The sequence below is a fragment of the Rhinopithecus roxellana genome, chromosome 9, assembly GCF_007565055.1.
Source record: "Rhinopithecus roxellana isolate Shanxi Qingling chromosome 9, ASM756505v1, whole genome shotgun sequence".
Taxonomy (NCBI): domain Eukaryota; kingdom Metazoa; phylum Chordata; class Mammalia; order Primates; family Cercopithecidae; genus Rhinopithecus; species Rhinopithecus roxellana.
The window spans coordinates 133,777,323-133,800,938 of NC_044557.1; the positions used below are offsets into that span (position 1 = coordinate 133,777,323).

The 23,616-nt window shown below is 41.0% G+C and overlaps 1 protein-coding gene and 1 pseudogene across 17 annotated transcripts in view; both read right to left on the bottom strand.

The window, feature by feature from the left end:
• Positions 1-23,616, bottom strand: part of CSPP1 (centrosome and spindle pole associated protein 1) — a 131,894-nt gene that overhangs the window by 6,051 nt on the left and 102,227 nt on the right. For 14 of the 17 annotated variants that reach the window (XM_010371598.2, XM_030937824.1, XM_010371597.2 and 11 more), the window contains 4 exons: positions 19,172-19,311; positions 15,846-15,986; positions 13,571-13,617; positions 11,370-11,433 (listed from right to left, as the gene is read on the bottom strand). In XM_010371598.2, coding sequence (XP_010369900.1) covers positions 11,370-11,433; positions 13,571-13,617; positions 15,846-15,986; positions 19,172-19,311 — 392 coding nt within the window. The remainder of the gene's footprint in view (positions 1-11,369; positions 11,434-13,570; positions 13,618-15,845; positions 15,987-19,171; positions 19,312-23,616) is intronic. The other 3 variants (XR_004059278.1, XM_030937821.1, XM_030937827.1) reach the window with 1 other exon arrangement.
• On the bottom strand, positions 3,780-5,589 carry LOC115899658 (annotated as a pseudogene).

Here is a 23,616-nt window from a genome sequence, read left to right on the forward strand (position 1 = left end):
CAATCACTCCCCACTCCTACTTGCTGGCCCTGGGCAAACACTACTCTGTTTCAACAGATTTACCTTACCTAACACCAAACATAAATGGAATTCTACAACTTAATCTTATGTGTCTTTTCACTTAGCAATAAGGTGTATGAGATTCATCTGTGCTGTGCCATGTTTGTTTATTACATTTTACTAATACTCCATCATATGGATATATCATATTTTGTCTATGCATTTACTAGTAAATGGACATTTGCTAGTTACTAGCAATTATGAATAACACTGCTATGAACATTCACATTCAAGTTTTTGTGTGGACGTATCTTCTCACTTCTTTGGGTTACAGAACCAGAAATCAAATTGCTGGGTATTATGGTTAACTCTGTTCTGCATTTTGAGGAACTACCAACTTATTTACATTTTACATTTTAAGAAGGTTCCAATTTCCCCATATCCTCACCAACACTTGGTATTGTCGGTCTTTTTGCTTATAATCATTCAAGTGGACCGGTAGCTAATTTGACATGAACAAATAGCCTACAGCATCTATGGTAACCTCCACAGCTCCTTTGAAAAAAATTATACCTAAAGAAAAGTTAGAATAATACACATACTTAGAATCACCATTAGTTACTTTGCCAATTTCTATATATATTTGGGGGGATGCTGTTTTTGCCAAGCCACTTTGCTACACCAATACATTGGAGACATCATGGCATTTTGTCTCTAAATATTTCAGTGTGTACCCTCTAAGAACAAGGACTGGCTCCTACACTGCAAAAATCTAATTATAACATTCAGAAAATTTAACATTTATACAAAACTATCATTTAACATACAATTGATATCCAATTTTCCAAATGTATACTGTATGGGTTTTTAACAATAGGAATAACTTTTATTGAATAAGATGTGGGGCTTTCTATAATTCTAAAATAAGTTTTGGGTCCTTCCATGCCTTTTCATGGTTCAGTAGCTCATTTTGTTTTAGCGCTGAAAAATATTGCATTGTCTGGATGTACCACACTTTATCCATTCACCTACTGAAAGACATCTTGGCTGCTTCCAAGTTTTAGCAATTATGAATAAAGGTGCTATAAATATCTGCGTGCAGGTTTCTTTATGGACAAGCTTTCAAACTCCCTTAGGCAAATACCAAGGAGTATATATGCTGAACTGTATTATGTTTATTTTTGTAAGAAATTGCCACCCTGTCTTCCAAAATTGACTACAATTTTGCAGGCCCACCAGCAATGAATGAGAGTTCCTATTGCTCCAAAACCTTGCCAGCATTTGGTGTCAGTGTTTTGAATGCTGGCCATTCTAGCAGGTATGTGGTAGTATCTCATTTTATTTTATTTTATTTTATTTTATTTTTTGAGACGGAGTCTCACTGTCTCCCAGGCTGGAGTGCAGTGGCCGGATCTCAGCTCACTGCAAGCTCCGCCTCCCAGGTTTATGCCATTCTCTCGCCTCAGCCTCCCAAGTAGCTGGGACTACAGGCGCCCGCCATCTCGCCCGGCTAATTTTTTTGTATTTTTTTTTTTTTAGTAGAGACGGGGTTTCACCATGTTAGCCAGGATGGTCTCGATCTCCTGACCTCGTGATCCGCCCGTCTCGGCCTCCCAAAGTGCTGGGATTACAGGCTTGAGCCACCGCGCCCGGCCTTGTATCTCATTTTAATTTACAATTCTCTAATGTGTTACCAGGCGGGTCCTTGTTCGTAGAACTCCCAAGATGGTGGCGGGCTGCTTCCAAGATGGTGGCAAGCCTCTTGTTCTCTGACCTGGGGTTCTTGGCCTCACAGATTCCAAGGAACGGAATCTTGGGCCATGCAGTGAGTGTTATAGCTCTTTTAGAAGCCAGGGGTCACAGAAGAGAACCATGGAACCCAGCGTCTAGTGTTCAGCTCGATTAGGACAAACCCAGGCACTTAGTCGTGCAGGAACAATGGCGAGCCTTTAGCCTGACTGGGAGCGGCAATGGGCGCCACCTCGCTGGATCAGAAGTGCACCGGATACCCTGCCAGATCAGGAGGGGTGGAAGTCAGAGGCGGGTCTGCGACGGCAGCAAACAACACTGGGGGACGGCAAGCGAAAGCTCAGCTCAAGCCGTAACAAACACGGACCAAAAGAGCATGCAGTTGCAAGATTTAATAGAGTGGAAACAGAGCTCCCATACAATGGGAGGGGACCCAAAGGGGGTTGCCACTCCCAGCTCCGATGCCTGGGTTTATATCCTGATCATTGTCCCTCCCCCTGTGCTCTCAGGTGATATATGATTTGACTATTTCTTAATCTCCTGCTTTAGCCTAATTTGTATTTTAGTGAGCCCTCTTTACTACCTGATTGGTTGGGTGTGAGCTGAGTTACAAGCCCCATGTTTAAAGGTGGGTGCAGTCACCTTCCCAGCTAGGCTTAGTAATTCTTAGTCGGCCTAGGAAATCCAGCCAGTCCTGTCTCTCAATAGCATCCTTACATAGTCTTATTATCTTTATGGTGATGTGTGGTGCAAGTCTTGCTCAATCTTTTAATCAGGTTTTTTAATTTTCTTTTTGTTGAGTTTTAAGATTTCTTTGTATATTTTGGATAACAGTCCTTTATCTGACATGTCTTTTGCAAATATTTTCTTAGTCTCTGTCCTGTCTTCTCATTCTCTTAATTAACAGTGTCTTTTATAGAGCAGAGCAGGTTTTTAATTTTTACAAAGTCCGGCTTATCAATTGTTTCTTTGGTTTTGTATCTAAAAGTCATCACCATACCCAAGGTCATCTAGATTTTCTGTTGTTATCGTCTATGAGTTTTTCAATTTAGCATTTTACATTTAGATGTAAGATCAACTTTGAGTTAATTTTTGTGAAGGGTGTAAGATCTGTGTCTAGGTTTATTTTTTCACATGCAGATGTCCTGCTGTCCCAGCATTATTTGTAGAAAAGACTGTCTTTTCTCCATCATAATACTGCCTTTGGTCCACTGTCAGTACTGCCTTTGGTCTTTTGTCAGAGATCAGCTGACTATATTTGCATGAGTCTATTTCTTTTTCTGAGACAAGGTCTTTCTCTGTTGCCCAGGCTGGAGTTCAGTGGTGTGCATAGCTCATGGCAGCCTTGAACTTCCAGGTTCAAGTAATCCTCCCACCTCAGCCTCCCAAACAGCTAGGACTTCAGGTATGTGCCACCACATTGGCTAATTTAAATTTTTTTTTTTTTTTTGGTAGAGACAAGGTCTTGCTTTGTTGCCCAGGCTGGTCTCAAACTCCTGGCCTCAAGTAGCCTCCCAAAGATGTGAGCCACTGTGCCCAACCTGCATAAGTCTATTTCTGGGCTCTACATTCCATTCAGCTGGTCTATTTGTCTATTCTTTCACCAATGCCACATTGTCTTGTTTATTATAACTTTATCATAACTCTTGGAAGTCAGCTGTGACAGTCCTCAAACTCTGTTCTCTTTAAACATTGTGTTGGCTATTCTGGATCTTTTGCCTTTCCAAATGAACTTTAGAATCAGTTTGTTGTTATCCACATAATAACTTGCTGGGATTTTTATTGGGATTGTACTAAATCTATAGATCAAGTTGAGAAGACCTGACATCTTGACAATACTGAGTCATCCTGTGCATGGTCATGGAATATATCTCCATTTATTTAGTAGTCCTTCAATTTCATCAGTTTTGTAGTTTTCCTCAGGCAGTTCTAGATAGATAGATAGATAGATAGATAGATAGATAGATAGATAGATAGATAGATAGATAGGTAGATAGACAGACAGACAGACAGGTAGATACCTACCTCAGTATTTCTTGGGGGAATGCTAATGTAAGTGGTATTGTGTTTTTAACTTCAAATTTCACTTGTACATTGCTGGCATATTGTTAAGTGCCTGAGTTTTATATATTAATCTTGTATCCCACAACTTTATCATAACTGCTTACTAGTTCCAGGAGTTTTTTAGTTGATTCCTTCAGATTTTCTATAGACAATCATATCATCTGTGAACAAAGACAATCCTATTTCTCCCTTTCCAATCAGTACACCTTTTATTTCCTTTTCTGCCTTACTGCTAATATTAGCTAGGACTTCCAGTATACTGTTAATCAGTGGTGAGAAAGGACATCCTGATCTTAGCAGGAAAGCTGCTAGTTTCTCATCATTATGATGTTAGCTGTAGGACTTTTGTAGATGTTCCTTATCAAGTTGCAGAAGTTTCCCCTCTATTCTGAGTTGGCTGAGTTACCATACATGGGTGGTAGACTTTAGGTTATCAGATTTGTGGGCACAGAGTTGTTCATGGTATTCTTGGACTATTTTGTTTTGTTTTGCTTTTTAATTAAAACACTGACGTTATTTCACATGTATATTTTTGTCTCCCCACCATTTCCATGTCTGACCACCACTACTACTTTGTCCTATCATGACATTCCACACATACTTAAAACCAAGCTAAGGGTGAAGTTGCATCTTTAAGAACTAAACAAGTATTGTGGACAACACATTCTTGGCAATGGAACCTGGACAACACTTATCAAACACGGTAGGGAAAGTTCTCACTCTGCATTATAAAAAGGACAGCCAGATTTCAACTGTTAAAGAAATGAAATAAGATGGAAAATTTTTAACAAATTCCTTAAACTATTTTCTTAAAGAGACTTCCTCCCCTGCCAGAGATCTTGAATAGCCTCCTGATCAATCATCCAGAAGCAATTCTTCACATAATTAATGAACTTGGCTTCCACTTTGGGAAAAGAACCACCTTTTTCTATACTTGCTTGCATTTTTGCTTTAATGTCTTCTACAGAACTAAGTCCTTTTGGTGTTTTAGGAGTTTTTTCCTGTTTTTTGAAGGATTCTTGTCCTGTTGATCTTGGTGTTGATGATGCTTTTGAGTCTTTTCCATTCTGATTTGACTTTTGTGCATTTATGGCTGAAGTATCTTATATAGATTTCTTCACTGGCGCTTTTTCTTCAGCTTCCTCATCATCAAAATCATCATCATCATCATCTTCATCTTCATTAGCAGCAAGTTTTACTTTTTTCTGTGGAACCCTGCTACCACCTCAGGGGCAGACTGCTTTCCAGATATACTTAAGAGTTTCACATCCTCCTCCTCTTCATCTTCTGACTCTGCATCTTCCTCCACAACTACTAAGTGCTATCCACTAATATGCACTGGCCCTGAACCACACTTCAACCATAAGAGCACTGGTGGTGTGATTTCAAAGCCCCCAAGGGAAACCATTGGCTGTACAGACATTTTCAAAGTTGCCAGTGTTACCTTTAATTGGACTGCCTTTGTAATTCATTGCTTCTGCTTCAATAATGTGCAATTCATCCTTTACACCAGCACCAGCCCCTTAACTGAACGTTCTTAAAGATAACTGGTGCTCATTTTCATCATTATCTACCTTAAAGTGATAATCTTTGTCAGCCTTTATTTCACAACCGAAAAGATAGTTCTGGGGCCTCAGGACTCATGTCCATATCCATCAAATCTTCCATCGGTGGTGGCACCCACTTAGGTGGGAAAGAAGGTGGACAGAGATAAATGACCACTACTCAAGAGAACAGCCAAGCAGAACGGAATCACACCAGGATCTTGGACTATGTTTTTTGTTTTGTTTTGAGACGGAGTCTTGCTCTGTTGCCCAGGCTAGAGTGCAGTGGCGCGATCTCAGCTCACTGCAAGCTCCACCTCCCGGGTTCATGCCATTCTCCTACCTCAGTCTCCTGAAGAGCTGGGACTACAGGTGCCCGCCACCACGCGTTTTTTTTTTTGTTTTTTTTTTTTTTGTTGTTGTTGTTTTTGGTATTTTTAGTAGAGACGGGGTTTCACCATGTTATCCAGGATGGTCTCGATCTCCTGACCTTGTGATCCACCCGCCTAGGCCTCCCAAAGTGCTGGGATTACAGGCTTGAGCCATCGCGCCCAGCCAAGTATGTTTTTAATGTTCGTGGGACCTGTAGTGATATGTCCCCCAACCTTTTTTTTTTGGACAGAATCTCGCTCTGTCACCCAGGCTGGAGTGCAGTGGCACGATCTCAGCTCACTGTAACCTCCATCTCTTGGTTCAAGCAATTCTCCTGCCTCAGCCTCCCAGATAGCTGGGACTACGGGCACGCGCCACCATGCCCAGCTAATCTTTATGTTTTTAGTAGACACCCGGTTTTGCCAAGTTGACCAGACTGGTCTCGAACTCCTGACCTCAGGTGATCCACCCACCTCAGCCTCCCAAAGTGCTGGGATTACAGGTGTGAGCCATGCCCAGCCAGATATGCCCTGTCTCTGATATTAGTAATTTGTGTCTTCTCTCTTATTAGCTTGGCTAGAGGCTTACTGATCTTCTCAGAAATAACTCTTGGTTTCACTGATTTTCTCTATTGATTTCCTGTTTTCAATTGCACGGATTTTTGCTCCAATTTTTATTTCTCTTCTTCTGCTTACTTTGGATTTAATTATTTTCTAATTTTCGTATGTGGAAGCTTAGAATACTGATTTTAGATCTTTCTACTTTTCTTCATGCATACAGTCAATGTTATAAATTTGAGTATCTTAACAATTTACCAATTTTTGGCCGGGCGCAGTGGCTCACACCCATAATCCCAGCACTTTGGGAGGCCGAGGCAGGTGGATCACCTGAGGTCAGGAGTTCGAGACCAGCCTGGTCAACATGGTGAAACCCCATCTCTACTAAAAATACAAAAATTAGCCAGGCGTGGTGGCAGGCGCCTGTAGTCCCAACTACTCAGGAGGCTGAGGCAGGAGAATCGCTTGAACCCGGGAGGCGGAGGTTGCAGTGGGCCAAGATCATGCCATCACGCTCCAGCCTGGGGACAACAGCAAGACTTTATTTAAAAAAAGAAAAATTACCAATTTTTAAAACTTATACATAGTCTGGCTTATCAGTTATTTCTTTCATAAATTATGACTTTGGTTTTGTATCTAAAAGTCACCATCATACCCAAGGTCGTCTAGATTTTCTGTTGCTATCTTCTCTGAGTTTTAGAGTTTGGCATTCTACATTTAATTGAATGCATACATTAGGAAAGTAGAAAGACAAGTGTTATTTCTGCTACCTCCTACAAATTGAGAAGTTGTATTTTCATTTTCATTTAGATCAAGTTATTTTAAAATGTATTTTCATATTTTTTCTCTGACCCATGAATTATTTAGACATGTGGCATTTAATCTGCAAAGTATTTGGAGATTTTTCCAGCTATCTTTCTGTTACTGATTTCTAGTTTATTTCCATTGTGGTCTGGGGACAGATATTGTGTGATTTATCTTCTTTTATATCTGTTAAAGTTTGTTTTCTTTCCCAGATTGTAATCTGTCCTGGTGAATGTTCCATGTGACCCTGAGAAGAGTATGTGTTCTGCTGTTGTTAATGAAGGTGTCTTTTGACGTCCATTATATCCAGTTGGTTGACGGTGTTGCAGAACTCAACTATGTCCTTACTGTTTTTCTGCCTTCATGCTTCTGTCCATTTCTGATAGAGAGGTGTTAAAAATCTCTAACCATAATAGTGGATTCATCTATTTCTCCTTGCCATTCTTTCACTTTCTGACATGTATTTTGACACTCCATGGTTAGGCATCTAAACGTTAAGAGCTAAAACTATATATAAAACTCTTAGAAGAAAGCATATGAGGAAAGCTTCATGGTATTGGATTTGGCAATGATGTCTTAGATGTGACACCAAAAACACAGGCAACAAAAGCAAAGATAAATTGGACTGTACCAAAGTTAAAAGCTCCTATGTATCAAAGGACACAACCAACAGAGTGAAAAGGCAACCCACTATGTCGAAAACATTTGCAAATCATGTATCTGATAAGGGGTAAGATCCAGAATAGATTAATAAAGAACTTCCACAACTCAATAACAACAAAAAATATCTGATTTTAAGAATTAGAAAAGGTCTTAAATAGATATTTCTTCAAAAATGATTTACAATTAGTCAGTAAGCACATGTAAAGATGTTCAACATCACTAATTATTACAGAAATGTAAGTCAAAACCACAATGAGATGCCACCTCACACCTATAAAGATTGCTACTATTCAAAAAACAAAGTAATAAGTGTTAACAAGGATGTAGAGAAATCAGAACTTTTGTGCACTGCTGGTAGGAATGTAAAATGGTGCAGCTGCTGTGGAAAACGATGTGGTGAGACTTCAAATAATTAAAAATAGAATTACTATATGATCTAGCAAATGCTATCTGTTAGTGTATACCCAAAAGAACTGAAAGCAGTGACTCCAACAGCTAACTGTATACCTGTTCGTAGGAGCATTATTCACAACAGCCAAAAGGTGAAAGCCACTCAAGTGTCTACTGACAGATGAATGGATAAACAAAACACGGTACATACATACAATGGAATATTATTCACAGCATAAAAAGGGAAATCTGGCTGAGTGTGGTAGCTCACACCCGTGATCTCAGCACTTTGGGAGGCTAGAGTTGGAGGATCACTTACGCTCAAGAGTTTGCGACCAACCTGGGCAACATGGTGAAACCCTGTCTCTACAAAAAATACAAAAATTATTCGGGCATGGTAGTGAGTGTGTGCTTGTAATCTCAGCTACTTGGGAGGGTGAGGTAGGAGAATCATCTGAGCACAGGGAGGTCAAGGCTGCAGTGAGCCATGATCACACCACTGCACTCTAGCCTGGGTAGCAAGGGAGACCCTGTCTCTAAGGGGAAAAAAAAGAAAATCTGACACATGCTATAACATGGATAAACCTCACAGACGTTATGTGAAGTGAAATACGCCAGTCCTCAAAGGATAAATACTGTATGATTCCACTTACATGAGGTCCTAGAGTAGTCAAATTTATGGAGATGGAAAGTAGAATGTTAGATGCCAGGGGCTGGAGGGAGAGGGCAATGGGGAATTACTGTTTCATATGAAGAGTTTCTATTTTCTTTTCTTTTCTTTTCTTTTTTTTTTTGAGATGGAGTCTCGCTCTGTCGCCCAGGCTGGAGTGCAGTGGCCAGATCTCAGCTCACTGCAAGCTCTGCCCCCCAGGTTTACGCCATTCTCCTGCCTCAGCCTCCCAAGTAGCTGGGACTACAGGCACCCGCCACCTCACCTGGCTAGTTTTTTGTATTTTTTAGTAGAGACGGGGTTTCACCATGTTAGCCAGGATGGTCTCGATCTCCTGACCTCGTGATCCGCCTGTCTCGGCCTCCCAAAGTGCTGGGATTACAGGCTTGAGCCACCGCGCCCGGCCAGAGTTTCTATTTTCAAGATGAGTTCTGGAGATGGATGATAGTGGTGGTTGCACAATAGAAATACTTAATGCCAGTCAACTGTACACTTTAAAATGGTTAAAATGATAAATGTTATGTTTATGTGTGTTTTACAATTTAAAAAACCCTACTTTTTAAAAATAATGCACTGAAACCACCAACTTTACATTCCTTAGAGCAGTGGTTAACACAGCCATGACTTATGCAGCATTTGCAGTCACTGTTAACCGTAAAGACTGCTGTATCTTTGTTCTAGTGTCATGCAATACTCCAACACACCATCTTGAATAGCCCAGACCATCTTCACTGTTAGGAAGGATAGGTCTCATTTCCCTGACAAGCAATCTTCCCATCCCTGTCTCCTGCTGGTTTTATTTTTCCTTCTCTCCCCAGTGCATCTTCCTTGGAAAGGAAAAATTCATTAAAAAAAAAAAAAAAAAAAAACCAGGTACAGTGGCTCATGTCTGTAATCCCAGCACTTTGGGAGGCTGAGGCAGGAGGATCCCTTGAGTCCAGGTGTTTGAGACTAGCCTGGGCAACACAGGGAGACCTCATCTCTACAAAAAATAAAAAAGATAACTGGGTATGGTAGTACATGCTGTAGTCCCAGCTACTGGGGAGGCTGAGATGGGAGGAGCACTTGAGCCCAGGAATTTGAGGCTGTAGTGAGCAATGATTGTGCTGCTGCACTCCAGCCTGGGCGACAGAGCAAGACCCTGTCTCAAAAACAGCAACAACAACAACAAAAAACCATTAAGAGAAAAATATAAGTTAATTTGGAATTTTATCACATGAAAATCTAAAGTAATTGGCCTGAAATATAGCTTATATGTAGACTAGATCATTCCCTGACGGCCCTAGGATAGCAGAAACACTCATGATCAGAGTACATAATCCTAAGTGTATACTACTTTAAGAAAAAAGATCCCATGGTACCTTTACTTATCTTCTGAAGACTAAATAAAATAGTCTTATGACTTTTTTGACTGAAATATTAAGATAACTGTAAATAGATTAAAATAATTAAGGTACACACACAGGTATAAGAAATAGTAGAGATTCCCTATACATTTTGTCCAATTTCCCCCAATGGTAACATTTTGCAGAACTCAAGTATAATCTCACAACCAGGATATTGATACTGATACAACCCACAGATTCCAATTTACTATCTTACCAATACCCATTTGTGTGTTTTTATGTGTATTAAGATCTATTATTATTTTTTTATTTCCCATTTACATGTGTGTACCTACCCCTGCAACAAGTTGTTACACAGTTCCCAAACCACAAGGATCCCTCTTCTTGCCCTTTTATAACTATATACACCTCTCCCTATCCCTCAACCCCTGGCAACCACTAATCTGTTCTCAATTTCTTAATTCTGTAATTTCAAAAATGTTATGTAAATGGAATCATACAGTAAACGTATTGGGATTGTCTTTTTTGCTCAGACTATTTCCCTGAAGAGTCATCCAAGTTCATCCAAGTTTCAAAACTTTGTTCCTTTTTATTGCTGACTGGTATTCCATGGCATGGATGTACCAGAGTTTGTTTAACCATTCATTTACTGAAGGACATCTGGGCTGATTCCAGCATTTGGCATTAGAAATGAGGCTGGGCTGGGCGCGGTGGCTCAAGCCTGTAATCCCAGCACTTTGGGAGGCCGAGACAGGCGGATCACGAGGTCAGGAGATCGAGACCATCCTGGCTAACATGGTGAAACCCCGTCTCTACTAAAAAATACAAAAAACTAGCCAGGTGAGGTGGCAGGTGCCTGTAGTCCCAGCTTACTCGGGAGGCTGAGGCAGGAGAATGGCGGGAACCCGGGAGGCGGAGCTTGCAGTGAGCTGAGATCCGGCCACTGCACTCCAGCCTGGGCGACAGAAATGAGGTTGTTATGAACATTCATGTACAGGTTTGTCAACTATTCCTAAGACTTTTAAAGTTCATTTCAGTAATTGTGATTTTGAAAACTTTGCAAGGAATATCTGATGATTACTCATTAAAACAGAAAAAAGAATATTCCTTTTTTTTAACTACCTTGTACAACAAATACAGTACTGGTTTTTAAGTATGGAGAAAGGTTTAATATTTAAATGTATAGCCTTAATAAAATAAATATACTCACCAATAAAAGCACTATCAGATTCCAATAATGAGTTTTTCAAGAAATCACTAGTGTCATCTCTGGGCTAAAAGAAACATGTTTCAATGACTATTTTTATTAGTTTTGTGTGGAAAAACAACAAATTTGTACTAACAAGAGGCACAAGTTTCCACATTGTTCTCCCTAAAAGCAGAAGAGGATGGGGAGAGGTAGGACTGACTACATTCCAATGCTCAGAAAATACTGGAAAGCCTTAACACACACAATTCCCATGAAGACGGTGATAGCAACGCAGGACAGTATCTCTCTAGGCTACAGATTCTACAAGCTCACACATTTACTCCCTAACTCCATTCCTTCCTGCCCCTTTATGGGTGAAGTCAAATAAAAGGATCACATTATGACTGATGGAAAATATAATAGAGTATGAAGCAAAGACCCCAATTAAACATTAAGTCTTTAAGCCACTGCCAAGATTCATTCATTCGAATTTCCATAAACCTGTATAGCCCACTTACTATTTCTTTCATGCTAGGAACTGGGGATACAAAGATGAATTAAAAGTTTCTGCTCTGGAGTAGATCACAGTGTCATAGGAGAGAGGGGGGTATACTCTCAGATTATGACAGCCCTATGTGACACCTATTGTCACAATGATGCAGCACAGACACAGTGGAGCACATATTATAGTAAGGAAAAAAAATGCTAGGATTGGGCTTATTATAATGAGCTCCCAAATGAGAGAAAACTTAAATTTACATATAGAGAATTTTGCAGTACAGAATAATAATCACCAACATGTCAGAAGGAACCTAAAGTCATCCAACTCCACCTACCTGCACCTTCTTAGCAGATTTCTGGGCTTTATTAAGACACTCCAGCAAAGAGCTGTCCATTAATTTTTAAGGCAATGAATTACACTGATGCACTGCATTCATTATCAGAAAGTGAGCTTGTCTCTTGCCTAAATTACTGCAATAGCCTCCTGCCCCACTCAGTCTAAATGCACAGCAGTCAGTAGATCAAGTAAAAACCTCAAGCAGATCATGTCACTCCTCCACTTAAAGACCCTGGCAGCTTCTCATCACATGCACAAGTGTCAAAGGCAAAGCCCCAGAATGGCCCCCAAGGCCCTGCTGCCTCACCTCGTCACCCCCTGCCCCATGTGTCCAACTGGCCCTTGCTCATGGCTCTCCCACTGCTCCTTACATGCACTAGGCCAGCTCCCACTGGGGCCTCTTCCTGGAATGTTCTTCCTCCAGAAGTTCCCCCACATTTTCCATGGACACCTCCCTGGTGTCCTTACTCAAATGTTACCTACCCAGTGAGCCCCATGCCCACTGTATTTCCAACTATAAACCCTCCCACCCAGGATGCTCCAGCTGCCTTCTCTGCTGTTGTCTTCTCCACAGCACCATGATTTAACAAACTATTGATTTATTTGATTACTGTCTCTCCCTCCTTCTGCAATGTAAGCTGTCAGAGGGCAGGGATTTTTGTCTCTTTTGTTTACTCGTATACCCCGGCACCTAGAACAGTTTCTGGTCCATAGGAAATAATAAATATCTGTTGATTGAAAAGAGCTCATCCTGTCCCTTTATTCAGTCTTACACAAAAAGTGCCCCCCTTAGGATACAGGTGGGTGTTATCATTCTCTGTTCCCTCCCTTTGCTTATTTTCTCTGTAGACCTCAACACTATTTCCATAACAGACTCCCACTCCCACTACTGCTCATGCTAATGACAGCAAACACTCACACTGCACTCATCATGGGCCAGGCCTGCTGTAAGGGCTTTTAATATATTATCTCAGTTCTAACAACAGCACTTGAGCTATTTTTATTTATTTAATAAACACATATAAAATTTATATGCCAGGCCTGTTTCTAAGTACCTTGCAAATATTAATTTAAGTACTATTATCCTCATTTTACAGATTAGGAAGCTGAGGCATAAAGACATTAAATAACTTGCCTTAAGTCACGCAGCTAAAAATAGACTAACTGGAACAGCCTAGTGCTAGAATCTTGTTCTTAGCCATTACAATATGTTTTCTCTATATATTATACTAACACTTCTCAAGCTATCCACTTTACTGATAAGACTTACGTTCTTAATTCAATATTCCTGAATAATTCAAAATTTGAATTACTTGATCATCATATGCCTACAGATTTTTAATCCCCAAAAAACTAACTTGAAAAATTATAACTGGTTGCTTACCATTCTTTGCTCTCGTACTTTAGCACTTGGGATGGCATCTAAGTCAACTGTAGTCAATGAAGAACAAAAGCAAATTAAAAGGTCAGAAATTGCTTACTATATAAAATTAAATTTTAGAATATCTTTTTGACTAGCTCTCTACTGTAAATTACTTTTCAACTATCACACTTCAGAATATTTTAAAGATATCACTTATTAATAAACATAACCCTGCATCCATTCTAGCTGCATAAAATTCTCCCATTCACATGAATGAACATAACAAGTAAAATCACTGCAAACGTTAAAACTAATGCCAACAGAAAAAGAAAATGATCAATGCAGGATCCTTCACCATCTTGTCAGATTTCTACAGTCTGTAGAAAGTTGTTGCATGGAGTTAAATAGGAGCTCCCTCACATGGAACTGAAATAAGCTCAATTCCAGGCACTTAGTTCCCGAAGCAAAGATCTTGGATCAGGTATCCCAAAGCCCCAAAGCCTCTCCAATATGACCAGTCTTCCTATGTGTTCCTGTGAATAGTACATTTTGCCCTTTTTAGATACTGCCTTTGAGAATAACAAGTTGCCAATGATAGCCTGTATTCCTTCTCCTATATTTTAATAGACATATTTGTGATTGTTTACAGTGAGGCCATATTCTTTTTTTTTTTTTGAGACAAAGTCTCACTCTGTTGCCCAAGCTGGAGTGCAGTGGCACGATCTTGGCTCTCTGCAACCTCCACCTCCCGGGTTCAAGCGATTCTCCTGACTCAGGCTCTAGAGTAGCTAGGACTACAGGCACACGCCACCATGCCCAGCTAATTTTTGTATTTTTAGTAGAGACGGGGGTTTCACCATGTTGGCCAGACTAGTCTTGAATTCCTGACCTCATGATCTGCCCACTTCGGCCTCCCAAAGTGCTGCTATTACAGGCGTGAGCCACCACGCCCAGTCAGTGAGATCATATTCTTATGAATTAGGTCATCATAGTGTCTACTGGCAGTCGGGGGGTGGCTACTGTGGGAGATAGATACCCTCAGTGCCCAAATGTACCTGTATGCACCTGGGGACTACTTTTGGGCTAATCAGTCTAAGATACCAAAATCCTACAAGATCAGACCATTTTGAGACTAAAGAAAAATGCCACCAGACTGGGTACAAAGGTTGAAGAATGTACTTGCTTCTCTCCTCTCTCCAGCTGATACACCTACTGCTTATCCTAGAATTAGGCTTATTCTGTCACAGGGCTATGAGGCTGTTATTAAAAATTCTGTACCAGATGAAGGGAAGACGATCCCTATACATATGTTTATTAAAGTCTTACCTATGATCTGGGCCTAAAGTGCTGCATCACTTACTCCTATGATGCTATCTCAAAAAAGCTTCCTCAGATTCTGCAAGTCAGACCAGCCTCCCAAGATAGGGTCTTAAATTTTCTTAAAAATAACTGGCAGGAGCATCCCTTCCATTCTTGTTATCTGATTGTTGTGTTTTCATTACTCATTTTCCATGGTTAACCTCGATGGCCTGAAAGCTGGTGAAATACAGATGGGAAGGCCATGCAGTACACCTGGCTATCATCAGGCCCCATCAGTGCTCTCTGAGACAACTAGCCCCACTCTGCTTCTAGGTGCCCACCCACCCCAACCCAACGGCATCCTGGATTTCTTCTGTGCAATATTCATCACAGTTATACTTCTTTAGCATCTAACTTCTCCAACAAAATATAACCTCCTCAAGAGCAGCAGCATATGTCATTAATCACCATATCCCTGGATACAGGCCAGTACCTGCGCTCCTAGTAACCACTAAGTATCTTTCAATTGGTTGATTATACGAAAACATATTCATAGTCCAGTCTGATGCTTTGCACATTTTACACCACATCAAAACTTAAACACACTCACATCACAGTAGACAAATGCCTGACATGGCACAGTAGACAAATGCCCGACACATCATGACAGGGCACTGATATGTTTGCCTGGCACTCTTTCCTTTGGTTTCTAGTTCCTAATGCAGATGTCACCTAGCCTGGTCAAAGTATTCAATCCTCCTGGCTACAGTGAATGGCTGGGCCCCTGTCATGCATGAATACACCACCCTGGTGGAGCCACTCAGAGCCCTTTCTCATACTTCTTCTTTTCTGGTACTACAGACCAAACGGGCCCTGTGAGCATGGGGCTGCCAGTGAAGGGAGGATGCCTGGGACTGAAATCAACAGAAGAGATGCAGAAAGCCTACCGAAAAACAGCGTGCTAATACTATTTGACACAGCAATGATTATTTCTTACCTTTGGCACCTTCCTGCATTTTTATTCTGTTCAGCCTCTTCTGCTGCTCTCTTAGCAGGGCTTGCTGCTGAATCTCTAAGGTGTGATGATCTCTTGGAGGATCCGGGTACATAAATCTCAGATCAACTCGTGTTTCTGAATCTGGTATAAAAAATATGTTATATAACTAAGTTAAATGTTGTTTTCAAATGGGATTTTATAAAACTTCACTATAAGTAACATGAGTAACCTCATTTCAAAATCAAGGAAATGATATAAATAGTGAAACATCACTAAAGTCAAAGGACAGTAAATAGCCACAAAACTAAAGAACATGAAATTAATATTCTTTAATAAGTGCCTTTTCACAAACTTACCAACATAAGAAATAACCCAGAACAAGCGGTGGATGCTGCATTCTCCATCTCTACCTGTCCTAGCCCTGCCAGGATGCCACCCAGAACACAAACTACATGCAGGTATATCCAAGCAGATGGTCACATGGCTATGACTAAGGCAGCCATGAGACACTGTAAATCATGGCTGATCTCTAAAATATACTGGAAATGTGAAAAAATAATGTTACTGGCCAATTAATATTTTAGTCCTTACAAGTATCAAGCAGAAAGCAAGATAAATATAGACTGGCTGGAACTTGATGGGGAATGCCATTTCTGTTTTCTGTTTGTTTTTGTTTTTTGAGATGGAGTCTTGCTCTGTCGCCCAGGCTGGAGTGCAGTGGCACGGTCTTGTTCACTGCCAGCTGCACCTCCCGGGCTCACACCATTCTCCTGCCTCAGCCTCCTGAGTAGCTGGGACTATAGGCGCCCGCCACCACGCCTGGCTCATTTTTTGTATTTTTAGTAGAGACAGGGTTTCACTGTGTTAGCCAGGATGATCTCGATTTCCTGACCTCGTGATCTGCCTGCCTTGGCCTCCCAAAGTGCTGGGATTACAGGCGTGAGCCACCGCAGCTGGGGATTGCCATTTCTGAAGGAATTTATCTCTGTCACAATTCCATGAATATCCACTAACAAGAATAAATTTTGTTTTGTTTTGTTTTGTTTTGTTTTGTTTTGAGACAAAGTATTACTCTGTCACCCAGGCTACAGTGCAGTAGCATGATCTCAGCTCACTGCAACCTCCACCTCCTGGGTTCAAGCAATTCTCCTGCCTCAGTCTCCCAAGTAGCTGGGACTACAGGTGCCCACCACTATGCCCGGTTAATTTTTTTTTTTGTAGTTTTTAGTAGAGATGGGGTTTCGCTATGTTGGCCAGGCTGGTCTTGAGCTCCTGACTTTGTGATCCACCTGCCTCGGCCTCTCAAAGTGCTGGGATTACAGGCACTAGCCACTGTGCCCGGCCAAGAATAAAAATTTTTAAATCTTGAGAAGAAACATACAGTTCATACATATAAAAAGCCTTGAAAATATTATTCCCTTTGACTCACTAATTACACTGCTGGAATATAAATAAATGAGCCTAAATATATACACAGTTTTATGGTCCTAAATATGTATAAAGCTTTATGATCAGAAATTATCAAAAGAACAAAATAGTGAAAATGGCTAATAGCCATTTTCAGAAGTTAACAGAAGACTCTGGACACATAAACTTGGACTGGTCCCTGGCTTCACTGCTTCCAGACTCATTAAAAAACAATACCAACCACCAGGTCATTGGTGAATGAGGGCAAGATGTAGTAACACAGGGAAATGAATGGCTCAATTCTATGGCTTAAACCTTTTTGGTCTCAAGATCTTTTTACACTCTTAAAAATTGAGGACCCCAAAGAGCTTTACTTATGTAGTGACACACACACACACACACACACACACACACACACACACACACACACGCCATATTAGAAGTTAAAACTAAGAGATTCTTAAAACACAAGAATACACAAGGACACATTCTGCTAGCTTCAAAGAGATGAAATCATCACGTCATGTAGTCTCTGGCCAATCTGTATACACATGAGAGAGTAAGAATGAAAAATACAAATAATGTCTTAGTTTATAATACAAACAGTTTTGATTTCAGATCAAACTTCTCATGAGACCCACTGGATTAACATAATGCCTGGCAGATAGTAAGTAATCAACATATGATAGCATTAAAATAACTATGGTATACGTAATTGATAATACATGTAAATCTAGGTGAAAAACAATACAGAAAATTAAATAAATAACACAATTTATCTTTTTTTTCTTTTAATTATGCTCAGAAAGACTAGAAAACATCCAAAATGATAATCGTACTTATATATAGGTAGTTTGATTAAGGTGATTTTTCCTTCTTACTATCTTTCTGTATTTTGAAAATTTGCTACAATAAACAGATATTACTTTCAAAAGGATAAAAAGCTTAAATTCCAGTTTTCTGGTCTAGGTCATTATGACCACACATCCCATAATCTGCCCCTTCTGCTCCAACACCTGCTCTGCTGAATATGCCTAAAGGAAAATTACACAACACACATTTTGGTTCCTCCACACATTCTCAGTCTCCCAGGCCTCGTGTACCTTGGAATTTCCCTACTACTAAACTTTCTCTTCTATTCGTCCTAAGTGGCTACATCAAAGCTTCTCCTAACTCTTCCCTCAAATCCCCTAGATTTCCTCCTGCCTACCCAGGTGCCCTGCTCACTTCAACAATCACTCACCCTCTCCTAGAGCCTGAACCTCTTTCTCCTGCATAGCTCCTCACATTCACATTCTAAGGACTCTTCCAGCTCCTGATCCCTCTCCTTCCCCTTCCCTTTCCCAGCCAAGGGTCTTCTAAAAGTCTTATGCCTATTGTTTCCAATATCTTGTCTCCTAGTCAATCCTCATTCCAAAATTAATCGGCAATCATTCCACTTAAAAAGCTCTAGCTGAGGTCACCAATGACCTCATCCAACTGACATTTTCTGGTATTCATCTTACACGATCCTATCTCCTTGATACTCTTTCCGCTCAGGTTTCAGGATCGTACATTCTCCTGCTTCTCCTCCAGTCTCTCTGGCTTCTCCTCAGTATTTTTCATGAGCTCATCTTTGTCTGTCCATCCTCCATTAAATGCCAAGTTCCATTCTTCATACTAGTCTATGCAATCTCATCCATCCCAGACTTTAACACTATATGCTCTCCAAAAGAAAGCAGTTAGTCAAACTAAAGCTTCATCTACCAGACTGGTTAACTGAAGACCTAGAGAATACAGAAGTTTCATTTCATTTTAACTTAAAATACGTATAATAGATAAAATTCTACTTCAGAAAAAGGGTACAAAAATCTTTATAGATATTTAAATATGGGTAGAACACTTCTGCTACATCTTTAAAAGAGCAGCAATCTACTCACCTCTATCTTTCAGCTCATTAAAATCATGAATATTCTGAAAAGTGGCAGCATCTAAGCCCTTAGGTGACTGTCTTCTGACAGGAGCTTGCAACCGATGTCTAGCCATATCAAATATATCCATGGGATTCCTTTCCCTTTTCCTATAGACAAATGACAAATTATAATATGTGCTTTATAGGAAAAATAGGTGAGTTCACATCTAATTCACTGTAAAAGAAATTTGGTCTCTTTCACCACATCATATTATTAAAGAATTATTCTAGGCCAGGTGCTGTGGCTCACATTTGCAATCCCAGCACTTTGGGAAGCAGAGAGGAGGACTCCTTGAAATCAGGAGTTCAATACCAGCCTGGCCTACAAAGCAAGATCCCCTCACTACAAAAAAAAAAAAAAAATGAGGTCAGGCGTGGTGTCTCATGCCTGTAATCCAGCACTTTGGAAGGCCAAGACAGGTGGATCACTTGAGGTCAGGAGTTCAAGACCAGACTGGCCCATGTGGAGAAACCCCGTGTCTACTAAAAATACAAAAATTAGCTGGGTGTGATAGCGCACGCCTGTAGTCCCAGCTACTCGGGAGGCTGAGGCAGCAGAATCACTTGAACCCAGGAGGTGGAGGCTGCAGTGACCTGAGATCACACTGCACTCTGGCCTGGGCGACAGAGCAAGATACCATCTCAAAAAAAAAAAAAAAAAGTTGGCCGGGCATGGTGGCTCACACCTGTGATCACAGCACTTTGGGAGGCCAAGGCAGGCAAATCACCTGAGGTCAGCAGTTTGAGACCAGCCTGGGCAAAATGGTGAAACCCTGTCTCTACTAAAAATACAAAAATTAGTTGGGCATGGTGGTGTGTGCCTGTACTACCACCTACTCAGGAGGCTGAGGCATGAGAACTGCTTGAACCAGGGAGGAGGTGGCTGCGGTGAGCCGAGATCACACCACTGCACCCCAGCTTGGGTAACAGAGTGAGACTCTATCTCAAAAAAAAATAATAATAATAAGTCAAGCATGACGGTGTGTGCCTGTAGTCCTGGCTACCGCTGAGACGAGAGGATTGATTGAACCCAGGAGGCCAAGGCTGCAATAAGCTGTGATCATGCCACTGCACTCCAGCCTGGACAACAGAGGAAGACTCTCTCTTTTTTTTTTTTTCTGAGACACAGTCTCACTCTGTCGCCAGGCTGGAGTGCAGTGGCGTGATCTTGGCTCACTGCAACTTCTGCCTCCCGGGTTCAAGCAATTCTCCTGCCTCAGCCTCCTGAGTAGCTGGGACTACAGGAGCGCGCCACTAGGCCCAGCTAATTTTTTTGTATTTTTAGTAGAGATGGGATTTCACCATGTTGGCCAGGATGGTCTCTATCTCTTGACCTCGTGATCTCGGCCTCCTGAAGTGCTGGGATTACAGGCATGCGTGAGCCACTGCACCCGGCCCTCTGTCTCTTAAAAAAAAAAATTGGCTGGGCATGGTGGCTCACACCTGTAATCCCAGCACTGTGGGAGGCTGAGGTGGGTGGGTCACGAGGTCAGGAGATCAACACCATCCTGGCTAACACAGTGAAACCCTGTCTCTACTAAAAAATACAAAAAATTAGCCGGGCGTGGTGGCACATGCCTATACTCCCAGCTACTCAGGAGGCTGAGGCAAGAGAATGGCATGAACCCAGGAGGTGGAGCTTGCAGTGAGCCAAGATCGTGTCACTGCACTCCAGCCTGGGTGACACAGCAAGACTCCGTCTAAAAAAAAAAAAAATTACTCGGATAGCTCTATTATTAGTTCGATTTACCTTAAAATATAGCATATTTATGACGCCACTGAAATTTTTCAAAATCATCAGATGTAAGATACCTTATTACAAGAATAGAATGATTCAGCTTTACTTTAAAATGTTCATGGAAAAAATAAACTGTTCATGGAGTATGAAGATCACAGTCTCTGAGGTCAGAGAAACTGAGACTCAGACCAGCTCTGTTATTTATTAGCAGTTTGACCTCGATTTCATCATCTGTAAAATGCAGATGCCTATCCCTTATAGTCTTATTGTGAACAACAGAATTAAAATTTTTTTTTTTTTTGAAAGACTCTTGCTCTCTTGCCCAGGCTGGAGTACAGTGGCACAATCTCAACTCACTGCAACCTCCACTTCCCGTTTCAAGTAATTCTCCTGCCTCAGCCTCCCAAGTGGCTGGGTCTATAGGCACGCATTACCACACTCAGCTTCGGCTAATTTTTTTTTTGCATTTTTAGTAGAGACAGGATTTTGCCACGTTGGCCACACTGGTCTCGAACTCCTGACATCAGGTTATCCGCCCACCTCAGCCTCCCAAAGTGCTGGGATTACAGGGGTGAGCCACCATATCGGGTCAGAATTAAGATAAATTGTATACTGTTAAGTATCTAGTATAGTATCTGACATGCATTAGATAATCAATAAATTACCTTCCCCTCAACCTAAAACAGAAATCACACATAGAAATATGGTAATAGGCAGGGCCCTGTGGCTCACGCCTATAATCCCAGCACTTTGGGAAGCAGACGTATTGCTTGAGCTCAGGAGTTTGAGACCAGCCTGGGCAATATGGAAAAAACCCTGTCTCCACTAAAAAATACAAAAATTAGCCAGGTGTGGTAGCCTGCACCTGTAGTCCCACCTACTTGGGAGGCTGAGGCACTAGAATTGCTTGAATCAGGAGGCGGAGGTTGCTGTGAGCCAAGATCATGCCACTGCACTCCAGCCTGGGTGACAGAAAGAGACTCTGTCCCCAAAAAAAGAAAAAATATGGTACTGCCCGGGCACAGTGGCTCACACCTGTAATCCCAGCACTTTGGGAGGCCCAGGAAGGTGGATCACCTGAGGTCAGGAGTTTGAGACCAGCCTGACCAACATGGTGAAACCCTGTTTCTACTAAAAATACAAAAATTGGCCGGGCGTGGGGGTGGGCACTTGTAATCCTAGCTACTCAGGAGGCTGAGGCAGGAGAAACACCTGAACCCAGGAGGTAGTGGTTGTAGGGAGCCAAAGATCGTGCCATTGCACTCCAACCTGGGTGACAGAGCGAGACTCCGTCTCAAAAAAATAAAATTAAAAATAGAAATATGGTACTAATATGTAGTTCAACATGGGCATTATTCAGAGGACCCAACATTAACTTTACAATGGACTTTACAAGGAACTTGATACCTAACTAGTTAACTGATTCCTGGGGTACCTAGGAAATTAATAGATAGCAGGTAGTAAGGGAGTTTTCTGCCAGGGCTTTGAGGGACTGATGATAAGAGAGGGATGATGTTTCTAGTTCTGAAAAAAAAAAAAAAAAATACCTACTGCTGCTTCACTCAGCATTAGGTCTCCTCTATTTCTGAAAATGGAGCTCTAAGTTATGGTCATTATGAGGCTTAGTCATACTCCTCCCATCATTTCTTTATCATTAAATCTTCCCTAAGCACCAAGACAAGATAGCTGGGATCCCCACAGACAATACCCCTGCTCTACTGGAGTTTCCTTTTTGCAGCGGAGCATTCACTGGGGCCATAAAAGGACCCTGGTTAAGGCTGACAGAGACCTCTAATACCTAAGGTGAAAGGAACTCTATGGAGATTTATTACAATGCAAAGTACTAAAAAGATGTCTAAGAGACCATTAAATTGGACTGCTGTCTAGTTTCTATTAATGCTAATAGTTAAATACACTGGTAAGTTAGGAAGTAGGTTATTAAATCTTCACATGTGAGCTACATCACATTTGTTTTGAGCCTAGCACATAATAGGAGTTGGATAATATGGCAAATTATTTAGTGAATACGAGATTCCTTTTGTACAAATATTCATGAAATTGCAATAAAGAACCAACTCTGAGATGTCTTTAATCAGAATATATATTAAAATTATTCCAAAGTAAATGTATTTAACCAATTCTTGCTAAATGATGATAAATGTAACATGTTTTATAACTTAAGTTAGAACTTAAGAGTCACAAAGACATATATTTATTTATTTCAAATACATACATTTATTTATTCTTCACTAGACTCTCAAGGGGTAGAAATTATCATGTATAATTTTCAAGTGAGAAAACTGAGGGACTGCTTGAGTACTCTTTCTTAAATCATATTGGTTTACCAAAAGAATTTATTAATGAAAAGAAAAATTAATAAAATGTCAAAAAACCATTAAACTGAATTAAATATGCATGTTTAGAAAATGGAAAGCTGCACAGTTAGGGCATTTATAACACTGTAAAAGTAAATATAGGCCGGGCGCGGTGGCTCAAGCCTGTAATCCCAGCACTTTGGGAGGCCGAGACGGGCGGATCACGAGGTCAGGAGATCGAGACCATCCTGGCTAACACGGTGAAACCCCGTCTCTACTAAAAAATACAAAAACAAAAACTAGCCGGGCGAGGTGGCGGGCGCCTGTAGTCCCAGCTACTCGGGAGGCTGAGGCAGGAGA